We start from the raw sequence: 24,113 nt of genomic DNA on the forward strand, positions 1-24,113 counted from the left end.
AAAAATGCCCCCATTTTCCCCTCTCGCTCTTTCCTCTACCTGTGCTAAATGGGCGGGATTTTAAGGGCTTTCCCCTTCTTCCTTCATCTCTTCACTTTTGCACCCTCCCCTTATGGACAATTGCCTCTCCCACTCTGGGAGAGGAGCCCTCCCCGGAGCCCATCCATTGCCCACTTCACTGTCTGCTTATGCTCCCCTTCACTCCCCTCATCTCCCCCCAACTTTTTTTTTTTTTGCTCCCCATCCTCCTCTCGCTCCCCTGCTTTTGCTCCTCTGTCCCCCTCCCCAGGTCGCCCCCCCCGCAGCGTTCGCGCCCCTCGCGCCGTTTCTAGCCCCCCGCCGCTGTCGCTCCTCGGGAGCCGATTCCAGGGGCAGGTGAGGGCAGCCGCCCCCGCGTGCGCATGCTCCGCTCAGCTCCCAGGCATGCTCAAACCCCGATGGGGCGGAGAATCTGAGACGGCCGGCGGATCGCGGCTGCCCCAGTCCCCGGCCGGCACCATGCGGGGGACGGGCGCCTGCTTCCCCGTCGCGTGCCTGCTGCTCCAGCTCCAGGCGGCAGGTAAGCGGCCACGCTGGGGGCTGTTGCTGGGGGCAGGCGCGGCCGCGCTGCCCTAGGGGACGGAGCTCTGGGGAGCGCCCCCGTCATCTGAGCGAGGGGAGACCTGCGTGTTCCCGACCAGCGCCCGCTCCTGGAGCTGCTCCAGCACCTGCTGTTGCCGGGCAATGGCAGGGGCCGGGGCGAAATGCCCCCATCCCACAGGTAGCGGCTCGGCCGTGTCAGAGCCTTGCTGCGGGGGAACAGCGGTGCCTGCGTTAGTCTACACGGGGAGTTTCTTCCACCGCCCCCCCCCAACACCCCCCCCAGCATTAACACGGCTGTAGCTTTGCACACACTCAGGCACGTGGGGGGGGGAGGGGCAGGAGCCACGGTTAATCTAGCGCCTGCAATCATTAGCTACGGCGTCTTCCCTCTTTGGGGCTGGGCAGGGCTCAAGTGGAAGCTCCAGCGACGCCTCTGAGGGGGATGCAACGGGCCGAACTAATGGCTCCGAGCAGGTAGCCGGGGAGATTCCGCGGCCTCCTTGGCCAGTTCCCTTGTCCATGAAGTGCCCTCCGCCAATAGAGCAGCGCAGGCCTGGGAGCCAGGGAGGGGGCGGGAGTGTTTCAGCACCGTGTGTGTCTTTCAGCACCATGGTCAGCAACCACCGGCATGAACACAACGGCAAAGCGGGAGCGTTGTTAAGAGGCCAAATGTCACTTGAGGCGATTCGGTCGCTGTAGCCGTCGGTATCCTCAACAGGGTTGCTAATAATTAAAAACAAAAGCACGGTTGAATGGCACCGCGTGCAAGCCCTCAGCTGTTGCCACTTCAGGCACTCTGACGCGTACGGATACTGCCTATTTTCCTCGGTCACTATTGCCCTGGGATTTGGAGCACTGAGCCACGCAGGTTTCTAAATATTTTAGAATGATGCAAATTGTTTTTTTTTTTTAAAAAAAAACATTTAGCATCTTTTAAATTTGACACTTGAATTCAAGCGTCGAAACAGGATTTTAGACTGCAAAATTTCAGCTGCGACAGCAGTCATTTGTACAGTAGTCCTGTAGCTGTGTTAGTAAATCCTCTCACTGCTTAACTAGCAAAATGTGGGCATCATTCAGAAATGTGGTTAACGAAGAACTATATTACATAGAGCTTTTCAGTTCAAGCGTCAGTTTCACTTTGATAATCATTTGCTGTATTTCTTCAGTAAAAGAAGGATATCGCTTAATCGGTGTAAAAACTGCCCTTTCTCCTGAGTCCTTTTCCCCACTTCCCATCATGTTAACCTAAATTCTCACTCTTTTAGAAGGAAAGTAAATTGGTGCTGAAGGTGTAATTAAATGTAGTTTGTAATTAATATCACTGAAGTGTCTCTGTGTTTGCAGAGAGTACTGCTGTATCTCTACTTCTGACATAGAAAATGGCTGTTGCACCCTGCTTATAACTTAACATAAGTCCATTACAACCTCCCTTTGTATATGTATAGAAAGGTATAACAAAATACAATGGCTGAAAGTTGCAGCTAGACAAATTCTGTCTGCAAATAAGACATACATTTTTAACAGTGAGAGTAATTAACCATTGGGACAATTTACCAAGGGTTGTGGTGATTTCTCCATCATTGACAATTTTTAAATCAATTGGATGTTTTTTCTAAAAGATCTGTTCTAGGAATTATTTTGGGGAAGTTCTATGGCTTGTGCCATACAGAAGGTCAGACTAGATGATCACAATGGTCCCTTCTGGCCTGGCAATCTATGAATGACTCTATGAATATGTGAATACATATACAGTCTTTTGCTGCCACAAACCATCTTTTTGGAGAGTGTTTCAGTATTCCATTAACTTGAACTGTTTTATTATGGGATGAAAGGTTTTAGAAGCATATCAGGGTTAAGTAATACCACTAGAAATGTAACATGGTAATAAATAATTAATGGTTATCAGGTTATGATAATAGTGTATACATTATTTAATATGCTAGATAAATGGGCATGGCATCATCTTGTTTAATCTAGTCACAAGAAATTGTTACCATCAGTTATTAGTACTTCACTCTTAAGGTAAATCAGACTAGCTTCGACAAGATTTCAACCATGTCTTATTCCTTTGTATTTATGGTTGCTTAGGAGAGTCATGTATTGCTATTTTCACAATGTGTGTGACAAAGATTACAGACTAAAGGATAAGGAGCATTTTGAAATCCATTTTGTGAAAATCCTTAAGATGCTTTTAGGTTGTTCTTTTACAAAAATATACATTAAAATGATCATTTGTGTAAAATTAGTTTACAACTGTTATTTGTCATAACATGCCTTCTAAATCTTCATTTATCCACTATTAATTCTAAATTGCACAGACTACCTTAGTCTTTCCATCATACTAATGGAAACTGGTTTAACTAAAATGTACAATTGCCTTGGTACGTTTAACTTGTTTTATTAAGTTAATTGGAATGTTTGTATATGAAAGTTAGCCTTTAATCTAAAAATCTTCAATAATCACAAAAATGGAGAAAACAACACAGACCCATACATTGCTATCTTGTTTCCCATGCAATTCTGGTGAATAATCACTTTAGAAAAATGAGTATTAAAATCCAAAAAGTGACCCATTCAGTCTTATAATGTGTATAGCTCCCATCAAAGATGAGAGCTGTGCCTGCTCCAGCCAGGGCTGCATGGAGTTTTCTGTTACTAGTCTTGTGTCATTCAAGACACTACACTACTGAGCTTCCTGACTTTTACTATCATAGTAAACTTAACCTTAAGCAGTTAAGAGCTCTGTCACTTTCACTTGAAGTGAAAGATGAATTAGTCATTTGGTTCATTCTGGAGCTTTCTGTGGAGCACAGTCTACAGTTGTGACTTATGAATGGTGTTTTAGTGATAAGAGTTCATCTGGTAACATAAAAATGTATTTCACTTACCATTACTGATTGGTCAGAAGTTATGTGGTGTTTGTCATTTTGTTTTGCTCTGTGGTTGAAACTACTTGGCTTTTCATATATGGCTTTGTTCCAAAATTCAAAATACATGAAGCCAACTTCTGTGTAGGAGGATGCTAAGATATCCATCGGCAGATGCACTAACAATATCTTCCCTGATATCAGTTGATGTTAATAGGTTTTAGAAAAAATATGATTTTGTATTTAATTGAGATATTACTACAACAAGGAGGTATTGATTCTGTAATGGGTTTAAAGCAATTCTTTGTAACTGAAAGGTATTATACTGCATATTGGAGAAATGAGTTTGCCATGGAAAGGCTGTTCCATTACCATTGTGCTCCAATATCAGGATATGTATTTGCAAAGAAGCTGACATTTTTTCACCATAAAAGAATCTCAAATTTCCATATTTGTTTTTTTTAAAAGATCAATTTAATTCAGTTTAGATGTTGTTGTCAACAAAACATTACAGCTGTGTAGAAAGCAAATCAAATCTAGTTATGCTCTCAGATACACCTCTGCAATTTCCACTGAAGTCAATGTAGAATTAGGGCCTTTATGGACCCAGAGTTGCATTGGGCAATGTGCAAGAGCAGAAATCTGCTTGCACAGAGCTGTCAGAGCTGGAGTAGGGCCTACATTTGTACTAAGTGATTACAAATCACTATGAACCTTTAGCTGCTATTATGTTTTGAAGAAAAGGGCAAGATAGAGTAATGGCATAGGTTATTTGCTAGTAGGTATGATATAGTGCACATTTTTGCAACAAAAAGTTAGTATCTCTCGAGACTACCAGAAACAATTGTTATGTTGGTGAAATAATGTTAGGTGGTAGTGAGAACACGTAGTGATGCACCAAAATAAGCTTATAATTAGAACTAGTGAACAGTGGTTCTGGACCAATTTTATAGTGGTGGTGCTGAACGCCACTGAATCAAACTGTAAACCCTGTATATGATGGAAACCACTTCAAGCCAGGGGGTGAGGGAGCACCCCCAGCATTCCTAGTTCCAGCATCTATGCTTGGTGTTACCTAGGTTACTGAACTAATTAACTATTTAATTTCATTTTCTTTTCATGAATTCCATGAACAGGCTTAAAATATACAAACAAAGAATAAAATATACAGTCACTGTAAATGGCCCAAGCAAAACCATCTAGACTGGAATAAAACCTACTCAAATAATAACCTCCATATCAACCATCCATATGTCTTTTATCAAAATATTGAGAGAGAAAGTGATTTTTGCAGAAAGTCCTAGAGGTTAACAAATGGAGGCCCATGGAGCCAAACAATTGTAAGTAAGACTTGGTAGAATTGTCATCATTAAGACATGGTTTCTTGAGCAAAGGTCTCACAGCATCTTTCTTCAGGGCCACTGTTATTATTCCCTCCCATGAAGGAACACATTGACAATATAAAACATGGGACCAGTACTTCAGCAACCAGGAAAGCCAAAGGTCCTACTCAGTCTTTTGCCAAAAGAGATCCCAGTGCCTCCAAAAGGTCATCTGAAACTCTAGTAGAAAAGACTGGCATGTATCCACTTGAGATACTGCTCAGGCCTGATCCAAACAGTTGTTACTGCAAAGTAACATGAAAATCACAGTGGAATTTTGCAGGTGCGGAGAAACTTAAACAAAGTGTGCGAGATTGTGTGCAATGCATATGAAAATAGACTTGGAATGAGCGTCTACTCCTCCCTGCTAGTTTGTAATGGAAAGTGTCTTTCAAAATGGAAGTTTCTGTGTAGCATATCCAGTCAAAAATATTGAGGTGTATTCTCCTTTGGAATGCCTTCATAACACCACATGTCATATTGAGAACACATAATGTTTAATGTTAAATTTGGGAAACCAGTTCCTGCCAACTGTCCATACTCCATGTTTCCTGCAAAGGAAAGTGTGTGTCACGTTGAGCTGGTGAAACTGCAGATACACCAGAGACAACATGGGGACCTTCCACTGGTGCAAATCACTGTAGTTCCAGTGGGAGTTGTGGTCAATAGATTTTTTTTTGAGATTCAAGTTAGAACTGTCAAATTAAAATATCTGATAAATTAGAATGTTCTTTTCAAGATGAAATGAGTAAATGTTATAACTCACTCTCTCGAGTCTGGGAACATGATTTGAGGAAGGAAATTGGAATGTAAAAACGATAATTATAGGCTTACTCTAGATATAAGATCAGAGCCAGCCAATTTAAGAATTCACTGAAAACCAGATTGTGAGCAGATTTGTGTGGGTGTGCCACGATAGAAGGACATGCAAGAAGCCCTCCCCCATCCCTCTACATCATGCTTTCACTTGCCAGGCTTTAAAAGCCCTTTCTACAGTAACAGTCTCATGCTTAGGGGAAAATAGAGACTCTGCACTCAGGGAGTGCGATATTAAAACCAGGGATGGGGAAGAGGTGGTGACATGGAGTTGCTCTGGTGCATAGAAGTGGGGAGCAATCTGTGCCAGCCTGATGGTTGGGGATAAAGGGGCTTAGCCCTGATGTGCACAGAGATGCCCCCAGAAAGATTGTGCCTCAGACACGCCCAGTCTCCCATTGTTGCTCCTGGGCAGGGTAGCCCACATTGACTTCCTCTCAGGGTCATGGCATGAATGCCACAATCTAGCGCTGAGTATACTTGTCACTCACAAAGTTGATGGTTGCTGGAAGTATTGTGGCATCAAAGACAATCATGCTTAAATGCTGTGGCAAGGGGCCAAAGTCCATCTTTTTTGAAGGAAGTTTATACTGTGGACCAATGTAGCTGTCCTGTTGGGTTTCCAATACAGTTCTGAATCAAATACTTGGTAAGGCCAGCCAGTTATGTAGGCTAGGAACTCATGAAAAGCACTGATTTCTCTGAGCCACATTAGCTGCACCAGAACTCCATAGGCTCAAATTCTGCTTTCCATTACAGCAAATACTGATTTCACTGGAGTTACTATGGATTTACCTCTTTGTAACACAGAACAGAATTTAACTCAGTCTTCACTTGGAAAACTACAATAATGCCAAATATGGCAAATTGATGTGGCACCTTCTGAAAAATAGGCAATTATGACACAATATCAATGCATCAATACTATGTGTCTGAATATGTCAGAATAACAAGTGCCTTAGGGACCAGTGCTCCATCTCTTAACTCACATGAGTCGACCTACTGAAGTCAATGGGCCATAGTAACAGGTTCCATTTTCAATATATCAGGCAACATACCCGTAATGTAGAAGATGATGAGATGCAAAGCCTCACTTTCAAAATACTACTGGTGCACTTAATCATATATTGGCTGCATTCTGACTACTTTGTGTTCTGCTTTGCTGTGCATTTGTATGATGTTTAATTACAACGCCTATACCCCGGAAAATGTTATGTGTAGTGAAATATTTTTCAGATGAAGTTGGTTTTTTGCCAGTCCTGGAGTTTCTTACACACTGCCTCATCCACCGACTAATAAAGCAGCATCCAGATTTTTGTTCTTTTAAAGCAGTCTAATTAACTTAAGAAAATACCTTTTGCAAAGTATGTTCTATTCATTTGATTAACTGCAAATCCATACATTTGTGTCATTGTTTTAAAAATCTATCTGGATTTATTGGTAATAATTCTTGATTTTAGTTGCTAGAGATAAACATTAGTGTGTGTGCAACTAGAGCTACATAACCTACACTAATGAGATTTTAGTCTGACTCGACTGACATGCTGTTTTGCTGCCATTTAAGGCATACTGTTAAGTAGACATTACAAATGCGAAGCATTTTGTCTCCAGACAGTTTTTGTTTTCCTCTGGTCTTTCATGATTATAAAAAACATTTTTCTACCAGAAATGTTGAGTACTCCTGAAGTGTTAAAATGTTTTTGAGTAGAACAAATGAAACATGGAGAGATGAATCTGGTATTTGTATTTAGAACTCACATTACTTGTAGTTGTTGTTTTTCTTAAGCTTTAAAATATCAGTGATTTGCTTGGTTTTCTGAGAGGAAGGAGTAATCCAGAGCCAAAATGCTTCTTGAGTTATTGATTAATATATAGAGCTATGCCTTGTGCGGCATGGCTGCACGTGGAGAAAGAAGGCCAGGATAAGAGAAGAATGGAAGACATGTTGTGATTGGCGCAATCCATATGAGGGCTGAAGGACCAATTGATCAAGGTGATATGTGGCTACTACCTAGGTCTGAAAATGCAAATTGTTTTGATTGTTGAAGTACCAGTGGTAGAGCAAGTTTCCTCAATATGCCTCAACCTTGACCTGAAAGGACTCCCTCTCAGGGTGAGAGTGTAGTGCAGTCTCCTTCTCCTGTTCAGCTCTTGGCCTTTCTCTAGCAATTACCAGCAAAGCTGTCAATGACAAATGTAGCATTAGATATTTGTAATTTGGACTCCTGGGAACTGGACCAAGACCAATAAACTCTTATCACAATATAAATATTTTAAAAGAGACTTGAAGGTAATATTCCCTCACTATAGGCCATATTCTCCACTTTATGGAGGTACACAGAGAGGTGCAAACTGTAAGGACTGGTCAGAATTGCATTCCCCATTCTCAGTGGAATGCAGGAATTGTTTTGTCCAAAGGGAGCAGGGAGGAAGCAGGCTATGACCTCATCCCACCTACGCTTATAGGAATGATCATATGGGAGCAGACCAAAATCCATCTAGTTCTGTAACCCAGTGGTTCCCAAACTTTTTACTAAAGCGAACCACCGACTGCATTTAGTCTGTTGTGGGTTTTTTTACGACCGACTCTCACATCTATACACCCTCACCACAACCCTAATCTGAGCCTTCTGTGGAGAGGAGGCCCCCCGGCGTCTAGGGGTGTTTGGAGAGCGAGCCCACCCCACAATCACCATGCAGAGGAAGCTCCTGTCCTCCAGGGCTGGGCCTGGCTCCTAGCTCTGAACATTGTGACTTGGCATATCTGATTGCAGTGCCAGTCAGGTTTGGCCAGGCCACCCCTCCATCATGACGAAGGGACCATCAGTCAAAATTTGAGCAAGTGGCATTGCAACCCATGCATCAGGTCACAACATCCTGAATGTTGTGGCCCAGGCCCAGGCTGTGCAGAAAAAGAACCACCTGTGTGGGATGAGTACAGGGTGGGCTTGCTCCCTGGAACCCCAACTGCACATTGTATTTTGTCTAGCACCTCGCGACGCATCTAAAATCTTCCTCCAATGCTCTCCTGGGCTGAGAAACACTGCAGTAACCTGTTACTGACTGTGATGAGTACCTGCTGGCTTCAGAGAAAGATGCAAGAAGCTTTGCAGTAGGCAGTTAAGGAATAATCTGCCCATGAAGGGTGAAGGTGGGACCAGTGGAGTGGGAAGAATAGGCCTATATGTACTAAAAGGTTGTAATAGCAGGCATGCTCTCCATGTGTGCTGGAGGAGTTCAGCTTTGCACTCTACCTCCTGGTTGCTTTGCAGTGCTCCTCAAGGGGCAGTGCAGCTCCACGCTCCCCTTTACTTTGGACTGCACCTAAGTAGCATGATCAAATCTGTCATACTTTCTTCCCTTACGTATTGCTAAAAGCAGAGAGAGATCACTTTAAGAGATCATTTTTAATTTCTCTGTTTTTTGTAATTATTAATAATAATATTTATAATGCCATAGCACCTAGGAGCCTTAGTCATGGACAAGAACCCCATTGTGCTAGGCGCCATACAAACATAGAACAAAAAAGATTATTTGTGCCCCAAAGAGCTCGTGATCTAAGTAATAAGGCAATTTTCATATTTCCCAAACAAATTTTTCATGGAATTTCACTGTACCTAACTTCTGACTACATCACAGGAAGTATGGGCTCAATACTGCAATCTGGTACGAGTAAGAACTGCTCAATGGGAAGAAAAGGGTGCTGAATCAGTCAATATTTGATGTCACTGTAGGCTTACACTAACAATAATCAAAGAAGCAGAAAGAAGCATTGTTAGTGAGTCTGATTGGCAGAGCAGGAGGGGGGCCCTGAAAGGAAGGGGGAACAGTTTGTTTGGTCTTGGTCATACTCTTCCAGGAAGGATTCTCATGCTAGAAGATACAGACTGCTTCTGAAAAATATACCTTTGCTTATGGAGCGTTAGGACAAGAGAAAAACCTTGCCCTGGCTGAGCACACCTGAATCTGCAGAAATTACTTTTTCAGCATTCTGAGCAGAAGCAATAGAGAAGTGACCAATGAACATAAGAATATAAGAGCTGCCATACTAGGTCAGATCATGGTCCATCTTGCCCAGTATCCTGTCTCTGACAGTGACCCGTACCAGAGCTTCAAGGGGAATGTACAGAACAGGGTTTTTAATTGAGTGATCCATCCCTGATTTCCACTCCTTATATTTCTGGAAGTCAGAGGTTTAAGGTCACCCCAAGCATGTGGTTGCATCCCTGACAATTTTGGCCAATAGCCAGTGATGGACCTATCCTGCATGAACTTATCCAGTTCTTTTTTGAACACATTTATACTTTTGGCCTTCACAACCATCCACGGCAATGAATCCACAGGTTAGTTGTTCATTGTGTGAAAAAGTACTTTATCTTGTTTGTATAAAACCAGCTGCCTATTAATTTAATTGGATGGCCCCTGGTTTTTGTATTGTGAGAAAGGGTAAATAACACTTCTCTGTTAACTTTTTACACAACATTCATGGTTTGATAGACCTCTATCATTTCCCTGTTAGTCATCTGTTTTCTAAGCTGACCAGCTCTAATTATTTTTTGCCTTTTTCTTTCTCTACATTGCTGTTTCCTGCAAGAATACCTTGTCTCTACAGCTGTGTTTTCTGCTCCTCCAGTAGTTATAATGAGACCCAATAAGCCACCAATGATATTACCAAAATGTGTACTTTCTGTGGGTCATTGACGTCAGTGGCAGTTAAGGGCCACATTCTGCTATTTGTATTCAAGCTGAGTAGTACCTTACTCCATAAATAAGACCAATAATGGGCCCTGAAATGACAACTTCAGAAATCACTAGTCTGAGGTAGAAATTGGCCATGATTCCTAAAGAAAATGGGATGGTTTCATCTTTGGAGAGAAGGCAATGGGGAAAAATTGACTTGGGCCAGATACTCCAGTCCACTGTTCTAGCTTCTGTCGCAGCTGGTTAGCCAAAGGTCAGGGAGCTGCAATTGGCTCCCTGTGGATGTAGCTCAGATGTAGTGAAAAATCAGGGCCTTTATTCAAGCCCTTCAGAAAATGGGCTTTTTCATCCCTGTGAATAATTTTGATGTTTCATCAAAAAATCCCAGACCCAAAATATTATCTCTGAAAACTGAACTTTTTGATTCACAAATGCTACTGTGGTGCTCCATGGGAGTCGTCGTTTGGGACGCTCATTTTCCTTTGTAGGCTGGGATCCCTGGTTGGACCGCATTCTCTCACGATGCACTACAGTCTCCCCATATGGTGTTGCGATGTAGTTCCATCCTGGGAGTCCCTGACCATTGTGCATGATGGGAGAAGTAATCCCACTGAGAAGCCTGGCCCGTAGCGGAGAGTGTGATGAACTATAAGTCCCCTGAGACACCACAGCGGATACCCAAATCTAAATATTTCTGCTTTGGAGCACTTGGTTTCTGATGAAAAAATTGAAATTTTCTGCAGAGAACAGACACTTTCATGAAACATTTAATTTAGTTAAAAACCCAGTTTTCTGTCATAACAGTTTCAATGGAAAATTTTTGACCAGCTCCATCTTTTTCTCCTCTCTCTCTCTCTCTCTCTCTCTCTCTCTCAAGCCAGTTACTCCTGGGGGAATTCTGTGCCAACTGCGCAATGCAGAATTTTGCAGAAATTAATGTTGGGCATGCAGAATTCCCTTTTCCCCCCACAGAAATGGGCTGCAGAGATGTTGGCCACCACTCGGGCCTGCTGGACCTGGCAGAGCCCAGCTCATAAATAGAAGACAAGGCTGGAGGGAGAGGGAGCATACTGGAGAGGGAGGGAACCAGCAGCTGCAGTTCCCAGCTTCCTCCCTGAAGGAAGGAGGCAGGGACATGCAGGAAACTCCATGCAAGTCTGGGCCCCAGCATCAGGTTGTTTCTCCCTCTGGATCCCTGGGCTCTAGAAGGTCTCTGAGTGTCTGGGCCCAGACGGGGCCCACAGCTGGGCTCTGGGGGGTAGAGAGTGTGAGTATGTCGGCTGGGTGGGTGGGGGATGCTCCATGACTATGGTTCTGCGAGGGAGAGGGTGTGAGTGTCTGGTCTCCCGGCTGGGCTCTGAGGGGGCAGAGAAGCAGGAACTGGGTTGTCATAGGGGTTTCTTTAATTCTCTACTCCTGGGGGAATTTTTGTGTATGTCTGTATTGTTACAAAAGATACTTGTTCACAGGTATTTTGAAATAAATTACGAAAATAATTAAAACTGGCATGATTATATAGTGTTATTTTGACAAATAAAATGTGCAGAATTTTGCAGAATTTTAAAATATTGTGTGCAAAATTTTCAATTTTTTTGGTGCAGAATTCACCCAGGAGTAAGCTAGTGTAGGGCCTGATTTAGTCTCACTGAACAGAAAATCAGTTAGAAAATCTCATGACTTAGGACACTGCCCACACTATCCATCCTTTCACTCAGCATTCTGATTTTGGCATTAGACTCCATGCAGAATCCAACACTGCCCCTTGATAAAGTGGTTGAGTTAAAGCTAGTAGATAAGTGGGAGGACATTTCCAGTGTGAGATGCTGGAATCTAGTGATAGTGGATAGGGCTCCAGTCCAGTGCTGCAGAATGGGAGGGCAAATGCACTCAGTGGGGAAGCGCTCAGATTTGAGAGTATTGAGTTAGAGACTAGGAAGAAATGTGAAGATCAGAGACCCACCATTTCTTAAGTAACAAGGTTCAGTTAATCTGTTTTCTGAAAATCACACACATTACTGGGAATAAAAGTAAGAAATTAAAGTTAAATTGCAACACATGTAATTTACCTGGAAAAATGCTTTAAATGTCCTTTGAATATATAGAATATATATAAATCAAGAGTCAATTTCTGCTGTTTTTTTTTCCTTGTGAAATTAATTTCTTCCTGTCCTCATTTCTCCAACTTCTGGCTTGTTAGTCAGAATGTGGCAGACTCTGAAATAAAGCTCTCGTCCCCTAATGCCCCTATTCTACTTGTGCTATATTGATGACATCTTCATCATCTTGACCCATGGAAAAGAAGCCCTTGAGGAATTCCACCATGATTTCAACAATTTCCATCCCACCATCAACCTCAGCCTGGACCAGTCCACACAAGAGATCCACTTCCTGGACACTACAGTGCTAATAAGTGATGGTCACATAAACACCACCCTATATCGGAAATCTACTGACCGCTATTCCTACCTACATGCCTCCAGCTTTCACCCTGACCACACCACACGATCCATTGTCTACAGCCAAGCTCTACGATACAACCGCGTTTGCTCCAACCCCTCAGACAGAGACAAACACCTACAAGATCTCTATCAAGCATTCTTACAACTACAATACCCACCTGCTGAAGTGAAGAAACAGATTGACAGAGCCAGAAGAGTACCCAGAAGTCACCTACTACAGGACAGGCCCAACAAAGAAAATAACAGAACGCCACTAGCCATCACCTTCAGCCCCCAACTAAAACCCCTCCAACGCATTATCAAGGATCTACAACCTATCATGAAGGACGACCCATCACTCTCACAAATCTTGGAAGACAGGCCAGTCCTTGCCTACAGACAGCCCCCCAACCTGAAGCAAATACTCACCAGCAACTACATACCACACAACAGAACCACTAACCCAGGAACCTGTCCTTGCAACAAAGCCCGTTGTCAACTGTGCCCACATATCTATTCAGGGGACACCATCACAGGGCCTAATAACATCAGCCACACTTTCAGAGGCTTGTTCACCTGCACATCTACCAATGTGATATATGCCATCATGTGCCAGCAATGCCCCTTTGCCATGTACATTGGTCAGACTGGACAGTCTCTACGTAAAAGAATAAATGGACACAAATCAGATGTCAAGAATTATAACATTCATAAACCAGTCAGAGAACACTTCAATCTCTCTGTTCACGCGATTACAGACATGAGAGTTGCGATATTACAACAGAAAAACTTCAGAAACAGACTCCAGCAAGAGACTGCTGAATTGGAATTAATTTGCAAATTGGATGCAATTAACATAGGCTTGAATAGAGACTGGGAGTGGTTGAGTCATTATAAAAAGTAACCTATTTCCCCTTGTTTATTACTCCCCCCCACCCCCCACTGTTCCTCAGACTTTCTTGTTAAACCCTGGATTTGTGCTGGATATGGCCCACCTTGATTATCATACACATTGTAAGGAGAGTGATTGCTTTAGATAAGCTAGTACCAGCAGGAGAGTGGGGTGGGGGGAGAGAAAAACTTTTGTAGTGATAAACACCTATTTTTTCATGGTCTGTGTGTATAAAAACATCCTCACTATTTTCCACAGTATGCATCCGATGAAGTGAGCTGTAGCTCACGAAAGCTTATGCTCAAATAAATTGGTTAGTCTCTAAGGTGCTACAAGTACTCCTTTTCTTTTTGCGAATACAGACTAACACGGCTGCTACTCTGAAGCTTAGGAATGTTTGAGAGAACTACTTTACCATGATTCTAACTTCTCTTGGCTCAGAAAGAGAAACAATTAAAGCTAATTTTAAAATACTTCTGAAAATGACTGGGAATCGCTTTTCTAGACTCACAGATGTCAAAACTTCCAGAATCCATTATCTTGGGTCCTTTCAGGGCTAGAAGTGAGTGTGAGGTCCCATTGGGAATCTCCCTTTTCCAGTGGTAAAAAGCTCTGGTTTCCAGGCCTGGGGGATATAAGATAACAGACTTCAAAGTTTGACATTTTAAGTCTTAAAGCTGTTACTGATTCTGAACTAAATCTTGCCTTTCTTGAAAGCTGGGCAAGGTTAGATTTTTGGGGAGAGAAGAATGAAACATTTTCCTGACAGGTTGTTTTAAATAAAATGGCTGCTGTTTTAAGCTGTTTAGGGATTTGGAATGGTAAAATACATCCTGCGGAGATGGATTAGTAAACAGGGGGCAGCTGACAGTCAAAAGTGCATGGCCCATTCATTTATTACATGGTTTTACAATTTATCATATGGTATCTCTACTACATATGTAGTTATTGTGTGTCAATATGTGTATGTATATGTTATATGGACAGATCCATGTGCCAGCTCTGATTCCTGTGATGTGTGAACCTGTCTATTCAGGATTAGACTCTTATGATTAGGATTTGGGTGGTCTGACTTAATGGTCAGAGCAGGAGTCAGGGGCCAGAGGTCAGGCTGGGTCAGGATACCAGAACCTGGAAAAAGGCAAAGGGCAGACTGAGAGTCAGGTGCCATGCTGGAGCAAGAGGTCAGAGTCAGGGAGCAAGTGCAGGGGATACAGTTCTAAGCCAGGGGAAACCCAGTTGCCCAGGCAACTTCCTGTTCCTCTGCTTGGTTTAAATAGAGGCAGAGAATCAATCCAGACTCCTGGAGTTTGGCCTGTCAGATCACAGAACTGGAGTCTTCTGCCACGGTTGAGTTTGAGTTCTGGCAACTGTTAACTGGGACTGAGTAGTGGATTATCACATACTGTATCCTAAGCACCTTCTGGCCTGGGGTTCAAGACCCATGCTGTGGATATAGACTGAGCTTGTACACACATAAGAACCATGAGATGGCAGTGACTTTGGTCACTCTTGCTTTAAATTGGCTTTTTAAAAAAGAATTCAAAGGCGACAGGAGCTTTCTGTTGTACATTTTCACATAATCCTGTTCCCCTACCTTTCCCTCTATTTACCAGAGGGGAAAATTCAGTGTTGTGGTGGGAAACCACAAGTTTCATGTGAATTACATGCAGAACTGACATGCATGATTTCCCTGTGCCCCTTTCAAGCCATGAAATGCAAACTTATATGCGGAGTAAGTCATTACTCAATAATGCTGTTTACATTAAGCCAACTTGTGGCTGGTCCATGTGCAGGTGTGCAAGGGTGTGGCAGTTGTAAGGCATTTCCATTCCCTCCCCCGTATCTGTGTAGCTCCCTGCTGGTGTGCCCAGGATGCTAGACACTACAAATGGGAAGGTGAGGTGTAGGACCATAGTCTTGCACCCTGCACTGAATAGCAGAGGAGAGAGCATGCTGCAGGCTCCTAACGAGCGTATCAGTGTGCCTACACTGACTCTGTGCCAGAGAGCTGAGGCATTGCCTCCAGGAACATATACCATAGTGATGTATTTCCCCAATGCCACCAACACAGGTCAGTGACTGATTGACACAACTGAACATTTTCGGTTTGCTTGTGAGAAAGGCTAAACTTTTCTCATTTTGCTGGCCAGCCCCTATGCTTTCTGGACTACACCAGCTCTCTTGGCTGAGCAGGAGGTATGGGTGGCTTTTTGCTGGTAAGGGTAGCTACTGGGTGCCACCAGTAGAATCAAACCCAAAATAGCTTAATGGGACTCCTGGAAGTTTAACAACCCAACATTCATCTGTTTTAAAGGTACACCCTGTATCTGACTTTTCTTCCTGTGCTCCAAATCCATCTGCCCACAAAAACAAGGGATACTGCACCATACAATCCCAGCTTCTCTACTGGATGACAGGCTGTCAAGAAGAAAGCCAAGCATTCAAGATGCTAGGTTCTGTGGTGGGTTGGGGAATGATTTCTTGTGTGTTTGTCTATTCAAAAGAATAATTTACATTTTATGTAGCATGTTTTGTACCTCAGGATCCTAAAGTGCTTTACAAGTCTGTATTCCTAATTCAGGAAAATTTCCCATTGGTCTCAGTCCATATATACTCCTGGGGGAATTCTGCACCACTGCACAATGCAGAATTTTTAGATGTTAGCAACCACTACAGGCTACTGGACCCCCGCAGAGCTCAGCTCACAAATAGAAGACAAGGCCAGGAGGAGCAGGACAGGGAGGGAACTGGATGGTTCCCAGCAGCTTCTGTTTCCCACACACCCTGAAGTAAGGAGGCAGGGGCATGCAGGGAACTCCGTGCAAGCCTGGGACCTAACATCAGGCTGTTTCTCCGTCTGGATCCCTGGGCTCTGGGAGGGTAGGGTCTGTGAGTGTCTGGGTTGGGGGGGCCTGAAGCTGGGCTCTGGAGGGTAGGGATAGAGGGTGTGAGTGTCTGAGCTGGTGAGGGTGTGGCTGGGCTGTGGGGAGTAGGTGGTGTGAGTGTCTGGCCCCCTGGCTGTGCTCTCAGGGGGAGGGGGACACAGAAACAGGAACTAGGTTATCATAGGGGTTTCTTTAACTCTCTACTCCTGAGAGAATTTTTGTGTATGTCTGTATTGTTACAGACATACTTGCTGACAGGTATTTTGAAATAAATTATCAAAATAATTGAAACTGTTGTGATTATGTAGTGTTATTTTGACAAATAAAATTTGCAGAATTTTGCAGAATTTAAAAATATTGTGTGCTGAATTTTTAATTTTTTGTGCAGAATACCCCTGGAGTACATATAATATTTCTGCATATACATGAATCGCTTAACCCACCATTGAAATTCACCCGTCTCTGGGTAGCAGTAACAGTAGACGACAGATAGGATACTGTTCTTGATTTGCAGTCTGGTTCATTGAAATTTCATGAGGAAATTAGGTCAACAGAATGTAATTACCTAAACTGGAATCTCTGAAGGGCACTGGGATTGACATCTTAACTCTTCAGAAAAGTGCCATGGGATCTTTAGTGACCTCCATCTTCTCACAAACATGATACAGGCTGGAAGAGCAGTGATGGTATGATTTCACACGATTCAAAACAAAGGACCTGCCAGCTTTGACATTTCTTATATCATTCATTGGTCTGAAGAATATCTCTCTTTTTCTATATCCCTACCATTGTTATATGTTGCTTTGAGAATCCCAGTTTGTTGTTTTTAAATTGTCCACCAGCATCTGTGTTTATTACACACAAGAAATAAGTTACCATGAGACAAGATGACTGAGCTGTTCTGATTAAGTACAAAAGCATTATCTTTACATATAGGTGACATACAAGGAACAAACTGTGTGATCATTTTCAAAGTGGGGAGGGGACAGTGGGAGTTTGTCTTCAATGCAGCCACAACAAATATATTGTGAAGAGGAGATTAGAATTATATATGTAAGGAAGATAGGCTGATAGAAATACAACACATCATAATTTCTTATGTGTAGAGGCCCCAATCAGGGATCAGTTCTCCATGGTGCTACGTACACATCCTATTGTAGTAATGTGGTTACACCTGTGCAACCTACTTTCTTCCAGCAGAGGAAGGATGATCCAGTGGTTAAGGCATTAGCTTGGGATTTGGGATATCAGGGTTCAGTTCTCTGGTGTGCCACAAACTTCCTGTGTGACCTTGGGCAAGTCACTTAGTCTCTGCTATCCTTATCTGGAAAATGGGATAATATACTTCTCCACCTCCTTGGTGAATTGTGAGAGTAAATAAATTAAAGACTTTAGTGTGCTCAAATAGTGTGGTAATGGGTGCCATATAAGTACCTAAGATAGATAGAATTTACTCCTGTGTTTGCTTCCTCTGTGTAGTCTTCAAAATGTAAGCATGACCATTTGCCAGCATGCAAAAGAAAATTTGTCATGATCACCATATCAAGAATGGAATCTATGTCAATGCAATAGTGTTTATCACCTACAATTGCTGAAATGTGCGCAGCAGGCTTTAAAAGCATCATTCCATATTCCCTTAATAATTCCTCCTAGGATCTATGCAACTCAGTTCAGCAGATGGCTCTGTAAATCTGAATGACTGAATGAGACTGTATTTTCATTTAAGTCACTGATGTTCTCTCTTCTTTCAACAGGGTGCTTTTCAGGAGACAATGATCACTTCTTGGCAATTCATCAGCGAAAGAGTGGGAAACCGGTATTTATTTATCGCCATGTCCAAAGTGTTGAGAAAAGTTTGGATACAAACAGCCAGAAGATTTATAAACACAATTTCCATTCCTCTTCCTATGCACAAATAAGCAAGCTGCACCCTGCGATAATTGTTAAGTCAACTTTCCCTAGACCTGCTTATGACCCATCCCTCAATCTATTAGCTATGACTGGTCAAGAGCCGGAAGTGGAAAATCTCCCGATTCCAGCAAGCAATGTGATTGTTGTGGTAAGTACCTTTCTCTAGGTCTTGATATTGCTTCATGTGCTTTTTTATCTGAGGTATCCAAAGTTCATATTTCTACTGCATGAGCTATGCCACTTGCAGCCCTCACTTTGTCCTCCTCCTTCAAATAAAACTCCCTGTGACAATGGTAGCAGCAGCACCGTCATCAATGACCTTGCTGCAGCATCAATTAAGCACTTTGTGTTGGGGCATTATGAGCACCAGAGTGGTAATTACTGGGCTAATGATGTAATTGGGAAGATATAAGAAGTCACAACAGGAAGCTAGGAGGCGCTCAGAAGGTGAGCTGTGTTGAAGAGGGAGGCTGTGGGAAATGCTCCCACTCTGAGATGCCTGTGTTACGGTCCATGGGTAAAAGAGTGGAGGAACCAAAAATACACTTGGGGAAAGGAGAACATCCTTGGTATGTTAATGACTGTGAGGAGATACAAACAGGCTAGGCAACAGAACATACCAGGGAGCTGAGAAAGCACCCCATGACACGCCCATTCAGTAAGGCCTGCCATGATGTGTGTGATAGGCAGATAACCAGACTGGCAGAATTTGGCCCTAGGTAGTTAAGGAACTTGTCTTTGCTTCAGGTGTCTTGAATACCTTTCTCTGTACTGCTCTCTTTGAATTTGCACTGCCAAGCAAAGTGGTAGAACCCCCTTTGCTGGATGGCTTTTAAAATTAATGTGAAAAAAGCACTAAAGATGTACTTTAGGGAATAATCCTTCCTAGTCAGGAAGACGGATGGATGATCTAAAAGGTCTTTTCCATCACTTCTATGATGTGTTGCATAATTCCATAATTATGGCAAAGCAGCTATTTTAGAACACTCATGTATCCTATGTGGCAGTCAGGAACTCCTGAGCAGAGCATTTAACTGGTGTAGTCCTCAGTCCAGTAGATGAAGCAGCATGCACTGCTTAATTGGAGACCCAAGCATGCAACCCTTGACAGGCAGCAGCTTTACTAGGTGAGCTAAAAAGAAACTCCTTCCCTTGGCATGGTGATAGGAGTTGTGGAAAACTTTTCTCAGTCGCAAGTTAGCACTCTTTTCCTCTGGATTACCGAGCCATCTGCTGGGGATTTCTACAGGAGCTAGGCTGGGGAGAAGATAGCAAAGTGCCAATGAAACAGCTCAGTGATTGTCACAGACTGGAATAGCCCCTAAGCTGCTGCTCCCTGCCATACAGCCAGTGGAGCCATATAGTCATGATCCACCAGGTTGACCCCACTCCTCCCCTCCTGCTCCATTTTAGGTGTGGAAATACTCTTTGTGGAGCTGTCCTCCATGGCATACACAGGGGCTGCACACATTCTGCAGGAGCTACCGCCATTCTGCGCCCCTCACCCCGTACAGTAGAATCGAATGAGACCTAGGTCACAGAATCATAGAAGATTAGGGTTGGAAGAGACCTCAGGAGGTCATCTAGTCCAATCCCCTGCTCAAAGCAGGACCAACACCAGCTAAATCATCCCAGCCAAGGCTTTGTCAAGCCAGGCCTTAAAAACCTCGAAGGATGGAGATTCCACAACCTCCCTAGGTAACCCATTCCAGTGCTTCACCACCCTCCTAGTGAAATAGTGTTTCCTAATCTCCAACCTAGACTTCCCACACTGCAACTTGAGACCATTGCTTCTTGTTTTGTCATCTGCCACCACTGAGAACAGCCTACCTCCATCCTCCTTGGAACCCTCCTTCAGGTAATTGAAGGCTGCTGTCAAATACCCCTCACTCTTCTCTTCTGCAGACTAAATAACCCCAGTTCCCTCAGCCTCTCCTAGTAAGTCATGTGCCCTAGCCCCCTAATAATTTTCTTTGCCCTCCACTGGACTCTCCCTAATTTGTCCACATCCCTTCTGTAATGCGGGGACCAAAACGGGATGTAATACTCCAGGTGTGGTCTCACCAGTGCTGAATAGAGGGGAATAATCACTTCCCTCGATCTGCTAGCAATGCTCCTACTAATACAGCCCAATATGCCATTGTTCTTCTTGGCAACAAGGGCACACTGCTGACTCATATCCAGCTTCTCGTCCACTGTAACCCACAGGTCCTTTTCTGCAGAACTGATCCCCCTGTCTGACCAAGGAGGAAGCGACTAGATTTTCTCTTTATTTTCTAATTTACAAAATTCAGCAATTCACAGTGGGTCTCCTGGTCATTACTGTGAATTAATAAGTTTTGGATATAACCATATGACTAATGGTTACAACAAATATATGACTAATTCTGTAAATTGTTTTGCAATATTGTACTCTTTTACACAAGCATTTTTATAAGTCACCCTGTTGTACAGTATGTTGGCATCTTAGCACAGAGAATGTTTCAAAATGAAGATTCCTGGCTAGGTCTTGGCTCTTGGACTCCTGCTAGAAATTTCAGGTGCATCTGATGAATGTACTAAGTATTTGCTCATATTTGGTTGAGGTAAATGGAATGCAGATAGCTGCTGGAGTCACAGAAGATGAAAAAGAGAACCAGAAGGAGCTAATTTGGATTTATGAAGCGTTTTCGATTCTAAACTATCAATTACTATTAATATATTTCCAGAAAATTAGCATCTAAGGGCCAGATTCTGTGCTGATTTGCATCCTATGTAACTCCAGTTCGGTGCTAGGTATGTAACATATGCAGTGGACAGGAGTCAGCCTGGGGTTATGCCAGTTTGCACATAGAAGTGGGCTAGAGTAGCTCAAAGTGCTGACAACTTCACTTCACTGGAGGAATGTCAACTGTTAGTGCAGTTCCAATAGGGAGTGGTGCTGGTCAGGTAGGAGGAGGAGCCACGCCAGCTGATGGATACATTGTTTCAGTGTGTCCTTAGTCAGCAGGTTTCCCATAAAGTCTAGCTGCGAATTAAGGCTTCTTTCCCCTTCCCCACCCCCGAAACCAGCAGACACCTGGCAGCACTGCTTGTTGTCTTCTGAAGGTGAATCCCCCACATGGATACAGCTGCCCATGCAGGTGTAAGCAAATTAAGCCCCGGGTGCATGGTATGTATAGCACCATTCATCTTAAAAGGTGATAGAATCTTACAGGGAACTTGTATGAATTCTGGGAGATGCACAAGTCTCACATCAGGATGGAGAGCCCACACATGAATGATCGGGGAGAACCTATGCTTTCAAATGGATGGCCTCCTTGTCACTTAAAAACCTGAATAACACAGGTTTTCAATTGGCAGTTCTTATATAACTGTCCTATTAAATGTACATTGTGACCTTAGTCCAGAGCCTTGCTGCTGCATTTGTGCTATGAAGAATCTACCACTGTTCTGAGACCTTCTGTTCTGACCGAGAACCATTTGTGCTCTAGGCACAACAGTGTGATTTGAGCAGCCTTTGCCGTGACAGCTTTCACTAAGCTTTCTGTGGGAGTGCCTGAAACTGTTATTTTAATGTTGTCTTTTAGCATGAGGTAGTCAGAACAGTATATCTCTTTCTGTAGAAGTGCTGAGAGATTCAACATCCAAATGAGCTTAATCGTACTGTAAGAATTTTCCTGGAGGATGCCTTCCACCATCGGGCAGCTCCATTGCAAAGTGCCTGTTGGAATTCAATCAGACATCGCTATTTGCAGGGTTTTTCACATCTGAGTTTTCTTCTGTGAATTTAATGCTAAATGAATTTCTGCATTAATGACATTTGAAAAGGATTAGGTTTGTTTTGAATGCATTTATGGCATTCTCTCTGTCTATAACCAGCATTTGCTACTTGTTGTGTCTTTTGGGTTTTGATCATTTAGGGCAAACATTTGCTGTATTGCACTTGCTGACCTTTTTGTTCCAGCCTTTAGCTATGTTGTTGGTTCCTCAACTTGAAAGGGCAATTGCTAGTGTCAGTGCTTCCTGTAATCCAGTTACTTGCCTAATGCATGTTGGGATTTAGTAGGAAAGCTTGAAAAGGGGGGTTATTTTTTAACTAAATCAGTACAGTCACAGTTTATTGCAGAGGAGAAGGAACAAAATTCAGTCAAATTTCAGCAGTTTAAATTTAATTTTCTGCGTAGTAAGGGCAGAGAAGAAGAGTGACCGTACCAGGAATGTAGAATTATTAGAAGGTGAAATTCTATGTTAGAAAAAGACCATCTAACAAACAAAGTTTCACCCACATACAGCTGATTCCTTGAAGCATGTTGTGAAGCCAAGAATTCTGTGTGCAAAGGAGTTGTTTTGGGACTCCTTCAATAAAAGAGTTGCATTCATGGGTTATCTTTGCAATGAACCTGGGGAAATTGCTGTGCATGTTTATCTGGGGAAGGAAGAGGAGGTAAATGTTATATAACTTGAGGCTTTCTATCACAGGAAAATGCTTGCCTTATCTTATGCTTCTAGTGTTTTTGTTTGTTTTTTAAGGAACAATAGGGGCAAAACAAGAGCTTTTACAGGGGCTTTGGCTGTTGTATAACTATGCCTCACAGATCCAGTCTGACTATTAGGCCATATGCTCCTTTAAGCAATACCAGAAAACACATGAGAACAGCTGATTGATGGTTTTATGTAAGGGATTACTTGTTTCTCACAGGACTGTATTTTAAGTGCCCTATTCACCAGGGTTTATTTTGTAACTGGAAAAGCTATTTATTTATCAAACAAAATGCATATTTTCAGGGTTTGTTTGAGCATTTGTTCATTTCCCTCTTGATTCTCCAAACTGAGATGCAATTATTCAGAGTTTTGCATGTGTAAAGTATATGCTTGGGGTTCTTAAACTGGGGGTCACAAGGTTATTATATGGGGGGTTGCGAGCTGTCAGCCTCCACCCTCAAACCACACTTTGCCTCCAGCATTTATAATAGTGTTATAAATTAAAACCACAATTTTTATGTTTAAGGGCGGGTCTCACTCAGGTTTGCTGTGTGAAAGGATAACCAATGCAAAAGTTTGAGAACCACTAGTATATGCTCAAGGTGAGTGCCACCGGGGTCAATGCAGTACACAGAAGGCAGAAATAGTACATGGATAAACACTTATTTATTATTAAACATGCAGCTGTCTGGCACACTTTTGAGTAATTTAAACCCTGTTTGGGGGGAACTTGGAAGAAAAAGTGAAGGACTAATAGCATTGATTAGTCAGGTTAGCCGGGGGTCTACAGGTGTCTTCTCAGAGCTGTGCCAAAGCTTGTTAACTCTAACATTTCCTTTCTGTCTATAACCAGCATTTGCTGCTTGTTGTGTCTTTGGGGTTTTGATCATTTAGGGCAAACAGAAACGTTTGCTGTATTATACTTGCTGACCCTTTTTGTTCCAGCCTTTAGCTATGTTGTTGGTTCCTCAAGTTGAAAGGGCAATTGCTTATTCAGTCCTGAGTCTCTCCCAGACTGACTAACAAATGCATTGTGGTGTTTGATTGGTTTTGTGATGCCAATAAATGTCCATTAGAGATTGAGCTGAGACTATCAGATGCATTTTCACTTGTTTCCTACAAAGTGTTTTGCCTTCAGGTTTCAGGAGATGAAAAGCTAATGCATTTGG

General features: G+C 42.9%; 1 protein-coding gene across 1 annotated transcript in view; it reads left to right on the plus strand.

Moving 5' to 3' along the window:
* The first annotated feature begins 412 nt into the window (after nucleotides 1-412).
* The window catches only part of PTPRR (protein tyrosine phosphatase receptor type R), a 201,012-nt gene continuing 177,311 nt past the window's right edge, over nucleotides 413-24,113 (plus strand). The window contains exons 1-2 of the mRNA XM_084637636.1: nucleotides 413-559; nucleotides 18,324-18,628. Coding sequence (XP_084493762.1) covers nucleotides 424-559; nucleotides 18,324-18,628 — 441 coding nt within the window. The 5' untranslated portion in view covers nucleotides 413-423. The remainder of the gene's footprint in view (nucleotides 560-18,323; nucleotides 18,629-24,113) is intronic.

Source organism: Lepidochelys olivacea, assembly GCF_965140295.1.
Source record: "Lepidochelys olivacea isolate rLepOli2 genome assembly, chromosome: 1".
Classification (NCBI taxonomy): Eukaryota; Metazoa; Chordata; order Testudines; family Cheloniidae; genus Lepidochelys; species Lepidochelys olivacea.